Raw genomic sequence first — 6,651 nt, 5'->3', positions numbered from 1 at the left:
GATTAGTAATATAAACTGACACATTATAGGTAAGGAAGAACGGTAGACAGTAAAGTCAGTAACAGCGTAACTAAGGGAGGTAGAAAAAATGATACTAACAGATAAATGGCACACCTTTATTGAATCGGTTATAACTATATATAAAAAAAAAAATTGGGGTTGTTTTTTTATCTCAACAAAAGTTTTGGGATGTTTTCCGAAAAATACGTGACTTGTGGTGGATGCATTAAAATTTGTGTGTGAAAAGAACTAATAATTTTCTTTTGGCTCGAACCAACGTTACAGGAACAGAGAGCAAACAATAAATGAAGAACGAGTGGGAAGCAGAGCAATCGGCGCATTAATGGAGGAAGACAAAACCCATTTAATGGTCTTCTTTCTCAACTGCAACGTCCCGTCTTCTTCCCTAACTTAATGCTCTCAGCTTCCGTTCTCCGTGCTTTACGCAAGCATTCAAAACTCATGTCGGCCCAGAAATTTCAAAAAAAAAAAAAAAACAAGAACAGAATCATATTTATATAATCAAACAACAACTTGACATATGATTTAATTTGAGATTAACCCTTTATCCAAATTCACCTAACTAATCATGGGTCTGATCCACAATTTTCGTTTGAGTTAGATTCTTCTCATGACCTCCCAATCCCGGCGTCTTTGGAACAGAACAAGAGTTTATGGATGATGTGCTAGGACTAGGGTTTGGTTTCGATGCTGGAGCTGCGAAAACTGGAATCACTGATCTGATTTGCACCGCTGGAGCTAGCCTATTACAACCTCCGACGAAACTGAACCTGCCTCTGTCGGAAAATGGGATTTGGTTACTATATCCGCCGCTCGATGATTCGTTGGGTTTGGCTTTATGATGAGCAGCCACTGGCAAAGGAAACGACTTTGTGGTGATCATCATCTCTGTCTCTGCCTTGGCTTCTTGTGATGATATCCCTTTGAATGGTTGAAGGTTTGTTATTGATGCCTGGCTTTGTGTATGCGAGACGAAACTGGTTTTCTTGTATTGCTTCTTTGTTGATGATGATGGTAAAGAATGTTCATAGGTTAATAGATTGATCCATCTCAATCTCTCAAACAACAGATCCTTGTTTGTATCTTGTTGACTTGTTCTTCTTCTCCATTGGTCTGTGGTCTCTCTTCTTCTCACTTCTTTGGGTTTAAATCTCGAAAGTACTCTTGCTACTACTTCTTGTTCCTTCTCTTCACCATTTTCTTTTCCTCCCATAGAATCCAAGCTTGACACTGTACAGAAGAAAAAAAGAAAAGAAAGAGGGACTGATTCAATAAGAAAAGTGATAAGCTTTTTGGGGTTTATAGAAAATTGGAAGAGAGTAGTTTGAGTTGCTTTTTTTCAAAGATGACCAAGCTGCAATGGCTGCGTTTTTCTCAGCTTGTTTCTTTGTCTTTGCTGATTCTCCAGTGAAACTCATCCCAGCAAGCTCCACAGTGCAAGAGAAAGCTGGGAAGTGATAAGATCCTGATCTCACACTTGTGTAAATTGGCAGATCAAGACCAGCTCTATGTGCTGTCTCTTGTAGCAAGTTCTTGTAAATTCCTGTCTCATCCTTGAAAGTGATATAAAGATGTTACACCTTATCTTTTTGTATGACCAAAAGACAGAAGAGAAAAAAGAACTTACAAGAATCTTTGCAGTCAAGGATTTAGAAGGGACTCTAGAGGACAGGACATTAAGTGAAACTTCAGCAGCTGCATGCTCAGCTTGTCTGAGAGTGGAACAGTAAGTGGGACTCTCAAATATCTCACCATTGAAGTTAACAGAAGCTTTGAATCTTGGAGCATGATCTGGTCCTTCTCTTATGCAAGTATATGATGGTAAGTTGAAGCAGCTTCTCTGTGCAAGCTCTTGCAGCTGATTCTTATACATGTTTTCCCCCTGTAAACTGAAAAAAAAACCTTTAATCTTTTTTCTGGTAGGTCTAAAAGAGAAGACAAAAGGAAAAACCTACCTGCTGAATTTTTGGTATCTAAGGTTTGGCTAGTTAGTGTTGAAAGTATGATCTAAAAGAGGGACTTTTTTTGCAGAGGTTTTTGAGCTCTCTGCTCACATGGTAAGGTTCTAAATAAAAAGGAAGCTAGAGGAAGATAAAAACAGTAATAGTGTCATTTCAACTGAAACATAGTTCATCTTTTTATATAATTTCATAACATGTGCATACAAAATAACACTAATGAATGAACTAGCCCTAGTATTGACTTTCTTTATTGTCTTTGTCTATTGGTGTTTGACTGGACAGTTATCTTCATCCTCAGTTAAAAACAGTTACTACATTTTATCAACACATTCAAGGTTTGACCACTTTGTTTGATTTAGTTCATGAATTGAAAAGTCCTTGTCTGAAGAGAAGACTCATTTATGTAGAGCCTTGTTTGGTTTTAAGTTTTAACTGTTTAAAAGATTTAGATCCAATGAGTAAATTAATTTAGAACGTTGAAGAAGAATCTAAAGGATTCTTTTGCATTTATTGCAGCGCCGTGCTTCAATGAACACTATAAACAAAGACTGGTCTGGTCTTTTAGTCCACATGTCTGAAGAATTCAGTTTCAACTTTTGAATTATTTGACAACCCACTCCTCTTTCTATCTTTATATTTTATCATAAATATATAGAAACTCTATTATGGAAATGAAATTGCTTCAATGTATGTTTTTATAATAGAATTTCTCTATTTATAGGAAAAAATATAGAGATATGCTTATTTCACTTTTAAATACAGAGATAAAAAGTAATTTTCCTCTATATTTTCTTCTAAAATAGAAAAACTCTATAATAGAAACATACATTAAAACATTTTCACCTCTACAACAAATATCTCTATTTTAGAAGAAAGAAAATTATAGAAATGTACCCCGAAGATGCTATTATAAATAATACAGTGCAAAATCGTCTGTATTCATTTTGTTTGAAAGACAAGTGCTGTTAAAACAATAGATTACAATAGAACTCAATGATTTGAGATTTAACTGTCTGAACACAACTAATAAAAGCACTCATAACATCTGAGAAATCAAACTAATTCACAATTGATTTCTCTGAACAACTCAAAATACATCAATAAATAAAGCTGAAAATCATACAAAACACATTCCAAAACACATTTTGAAACACAACTCAATCTTTTGCTCTTGGGATGTTTCTAAGTTCTTCTTGATGCTAAGGCCATAACCTCTGGTGACATCTCCCAGCTTGAGTGCCTAGGGTGAATGTTAGGCCTACTACCACTTTGTTCATCATCATCCGTTGTGGTCCTAATGTCACCTAACTCATCGTCGTTGACATGAAACCGCTCATTGTTACCAACGTTCTTGTCATCACCATGTTCAGCCATTGCCCAAACACCTTTCCTCCCCATTTCAATCTCATCGTTACCTCTTCCCATGTTTGGACTCATAAAACCGCCGCCAACAGCTGATCTTGGCGGCATTGGAGCTTCCCTAGGTACCATAGCTCTGAAACTGTTCTTTGAAGGAGGTATCGCAGAACAGAAGATTTCTTTAAAGTTATCAACCACTCCTTTGTTATGTGGGTTGCTACGCCGGTCATAACTGTATCTGAAATTCTCATATGTAGTCTACAGAAACAAAAACAAAAGATCAAAACGTGTAATAGAATGACATGAGAGGCAAAAGGACTTTAAGGTTACCTGATTAGTGCTGATGAGATAGAGATGGAAGCATGTTAAGCCTCCAACGAACCACATACATATGAATGTGTAGATTATAAGAGCAATGGAGGCAGGAGTTTTGAGCATTGCTTTCCAAATGGTTATATCTTCAGATTCTTTAATCTTCCTTATATAGACACAGCAAAAGGCCAACACGTATACACAGAGAAGAGTCGTGGAGAAGACAAACATGAAGAAGAACCGATAATTCCTCTGCCAAAAGTAGATGAATCATACACTGATGCAGAGACCAGAGTACATTGAAAAGGGAGAGGAACTTACTTGGGCAATACATTGACCAACCCAAGGACAGTGATGGTCAAATCTTTCAACACAGTTGTTGCAGATAGAGCAATGCGAGCAGCGAGGTGGTCTGTAGAGCATGCAAGTGTCACAGTACTTGACCTTAAATATGTTTCCGTTAACTTCTACTTCCTTTACTCGAGGGAGTCTTGGAGTTTGGCTTGTCCCTGAGTTTCCATCGATAACTTCAGGCTCAGGGGGATGAGAGTTTCTTGGGATAATCCCTGGATCTCTTCCGGATGTAAGCATCAGAAGAATGATGTCCTGAGTGAAGCATAGAAGTGTTACGAATCCACAAAGCGTTTGAAATGAAAAAAAAGGAAAGGTTTGGTTGGTACTCACATAAATGGTGAAGACAACAGCGACAGAGACTATTGAGAGTCCCCAAGTATCAGAGAAGTCATCCATTAGCTTGCTTGCAACGAAGATGCAGAACACTATAACAGGGACCACGATGAGACTTATTGTCAGACCAAGTGATCTTGCGTCTGGCCCGAATATAAACCTTCCCTGAAGACAAAATATCTGCAAGAAACAAAAAAAACAAAAACAAAAGAGGATTGTTGAAAGAAACATTAACAAGAGTTCAATAATAAAGTGCTTTGGAGACTAACTTTCAAAATGTTTCATACTAAAACAAGATTTCATCTTTGTGTCACATTTATACGGCACAACATCAACAATATACATCAACTAGTTTTGGCCCCTTTGTAAGAAGAAGCAAATCCTATTCGGATAATGCGCTAAGTTCTTGGTTAAAGTTAAGATTTTTATTCACAGTGTTGTCACAGGAAACAAAAAGCTTCTTGATTTATGCTAATAACGACATTTATAAATATTCATTGTAGACAAGAAACCTCAAAAAAAGCAAAACTTGTAACACCAAACCCAAGTTCCAATTTTAGAACAGACTAAATCTGAGCCCAGTGACTGAGAAATTTCTACCAAAATAGCTCAAACATTAAACAACACAATCAAGAACTTCTATAAATAAATGAAAAAGAAACTAACATTGCTTCCTTTCCATGTTTGATAGACCCGCAAACCGTAGTTGGATCCCAAATCGGATCTTTGAGGAGGCGTCACTGCATACATCTCTCTCTCTCTCTCTCTCTCTCTCTTCTCTAAGGCTTTCTCTCTCTCTATCTCTCGTTTCCTTCAGAAGTAAGCAAAGGGGGGGAAACGAAGATAAGATAACTAAGAAAAAGGAGAAAGATTTAGTCTTCGTTGAAGAGATTCTTTAGTTTCTGGGAAGTCTCCGACATGAAATGAGTAGTCAGAGGAACAAAAGAGAGAGAGAGAGGGTTCTTCCTCTCCTTCTTCCTCCTCTCACTTTACTCTTTTGTTTTCTCACTATTCAATAAATAAATTATTTTAAAATTCGACTGTTCGTAGCTAACACTTTTCATTAGCCGAAAGTGAAAGAACCAAATCAGATGACGTGGCATTCTCTTAGTGGTCTGTTTCCTAACTTGGCTACGCTGCCCTTTTTCATTCGTAAAAGAAATTATTAGATAACGGAAATTAAACTTAAAACAATTTTTACAGCAAAAACAATTTTTTATTTTTAAAAAACAGAACTTTCAGTCTGTTTTCACGATAGACAAACATGAAGCTTTGTTTCAATGGAGTTTATGTCTCTTCTTGTCTGTTCTTTTGTCTTTAACCTCTTAGACTTAGCCCATTATTTGTTTTGTTTGTTTCTTCTTTCAATCAAATAAACAGTACTCATTTGTAAACATAACCAGGAACTGATAATGCTTAAACTTTTGTAACTTAAACTCTGTCTCTCAGACAGTCATCATCCAAATCAAACGCATATTTGAATAAGGAACAAGATAATCCAAAGCCATGAAAAGCGAAATCAAACACAAAACAAATATGTTATATTTTAGGGCTAATTGGCGAAATAGCTAAGTCTGGAAGAGAAATTAAGTATATGAACGTGATTTTGACATAATTAAATGGATATCAATTGTCTTTCACCTCATCCGGTTCTACCCTCCACGCTTACAAGTCTTCGGTGAAAGAGGGAGAAATAGATGACGTTTTGCAAATTAAATAGATGACGATGTGATAGAGAGAGAGATGACGTTGCGGGAAGGATGAATTGATGATATTCACCATGCACTGTGCAGATCTTAAGGACAGAGTAGAAGCCACGTCCTCATGAAAATAACTGCATGCTATTTACTGAGTTCAGTAAATATGTGGATCAGAATAGACCACCCTCACAATATATCGTGTATTCCATATACTTTTGACAGTCTGTCCATCTCGTTGTTAAGTAAGAAAAAGACATTGACGAAGGTGAAAGCAGAGAACGAGTTAATGCTCAGCAGATTCGAACAGGTAATCATCAGTAACAACCAACTAATCCTTGTATTTATCTGTATTTGTAGTTGATGATCATTATAGTATTTGATATAAATGATTGTCTCAATATGGAATGGACCATTTGATGTAGATCTGAGATAGTAATTTTTTTTTCTCCAACCTGCAGATGACAGGGCAAGATAAAGTCTTGCTTGTACATGGGACGTGGGTCCGTGATAGCGATCAACGGTGGATATTTGAATCTGGCATAACGTCCAAAGTAGAACATTTCATTTGAATATTCTCCGGGATGACAATGATAGAGTTATTGACTTCGGTG

At 36.7% G+C, this 6,651-nt stretch overlaps 2 protein-coding genes across 3 annotated transcripts; both read right to left on the bottom strand.

Annotated features, from left to right (window-relative positions):
• Window positions 1-495: 495 nt before the first annotated feature.
• Window positions 496-2,289, bottom strand: LOC106337107 (double-stranded RNA-binding protein 5). 2 transcript variants are annotated; one of them, XM_013776147.1, is made up of 4 exons: window positions 1,977-2,289; window positions 1,649-1,903; window positions 1,355-1,574; window positions 496-1,251 (listed from the first exon to the last, which is right to left on the bottom strand). In XM_013776147.1, the coding sequence occupies exons 2-4, from the start codon at window positions 1,892-1,894 to the stop codon at window positions 584-586; spliced, it is 1,134 nt and encodes a 377-aa protein (XP_013631601.1). In that variant the 5' UTR covers window positions 1,895-1,903; window positions 1,977-2,289; the 3' UTR covers window positions 496-583. The 2 variants fall into 2 exon arrangements, with proteins under 2 accessions (XP_013631601.1, XP_013631600.1); XM_013776146.1 differs by having other exon boundaries at window positions 1,649-1,910; window positions 1,977-2,266.
• Window positions 2,290-2,896: 607 nt separating this feature from the next.
• Window positions 2,897-5,090, bottom strand: LOC106336605 (probable protein S-acyltransferase 6). The gene is made up of 5 exons (XM_013775478.1): window positions 5,007-5,090; window positions 4,338-4,520; window positions 3,975-4,259; window positions 3,672-3,905; window positions 2,897-3,599 (listed from the first exon to the last, which is right to left on the bottom strand). Exons 1-5 carry the CDS (start codon window positions 5,088-5,090, stop codon window positions 3,165-3,167), a joined length of 1,221 nt encoding a protein of 406 aa, XP_013630932.1. The 3' UTR covers window positions 2,897-3,164.
• Window positions 5,091-6,651: the final 1,561 nt, after the last annotated feature.

This window comes from Brassica oleracea, chromosome C4 (genome assembly GCF_000695525.1).
Source record: "Brassica oleracea var. oleracea cultivar TO1000 chromosome C4, BOL, whole genome shotgun sequence".
Classification (NCBI taxonomy): Eukaryota; Viridiplantae; Streptophyta; class Magnoliopsida; order Brassicales; family Brassicaceae; genus Brassica; species Brassica oleracea.
Note: the sequence above shows the minus strand (reverse complement) of the source record. Positions and strands in the feature narration are given on the sequence as shown.

What these genes read in the sequence shown, in the direction of transcription:
- LOC106337107 (XM_013776147.1), bottom strand. Translation starts at nt 1,894, where the DNA reads ATGTATAAGAATCAGCTGCAAGAGCTTGCACAGAGAAGCTGCTTCAAC. An exon ending in CCTTGACTGCAAAGATTCTT is followed by an intron (nt 1,575 to 1,648) that starts GTAAGTTCTTTT and finishes ATCACTTTCAAG; the next exon opens with GATGAGACAGGAATTTACAA. An exon ending in TTGGTCATCTTTGAAAAAAA is followed by an intron (nt 1,252 to 1,354) that starts GCAACTCAAACT and finishes TCTTCTGTACAG; the next exon opens with TGTCAAGCTTGGATTCTATG.
- LOC106336605 (XM_013775478.1), bottom strand. Translation starts at nt 5,090, where the DNA reads ATGTATGCAGTGACGCCTCCTCAAAGATCCGATTTGGGATCCAACTAC. An exon ending in CTGTTGTCTTCACCATTTAT is followed by an intron (nt 4,260 to 4,337) that starts GTGAGTACCAAC and finishes TGCTTCACTCAG; the next exon opens with GACATCATTCTTCTGATGCT. An exon ending in ATCTCATCAGCACTAATCAG is followed by an intron (nt 3,600 to 3,671) that starts GTAACCTTAAAG and finishes TTGTTTCTGTAG; the next exon opens with ACTACATATGAGAATTTCAG.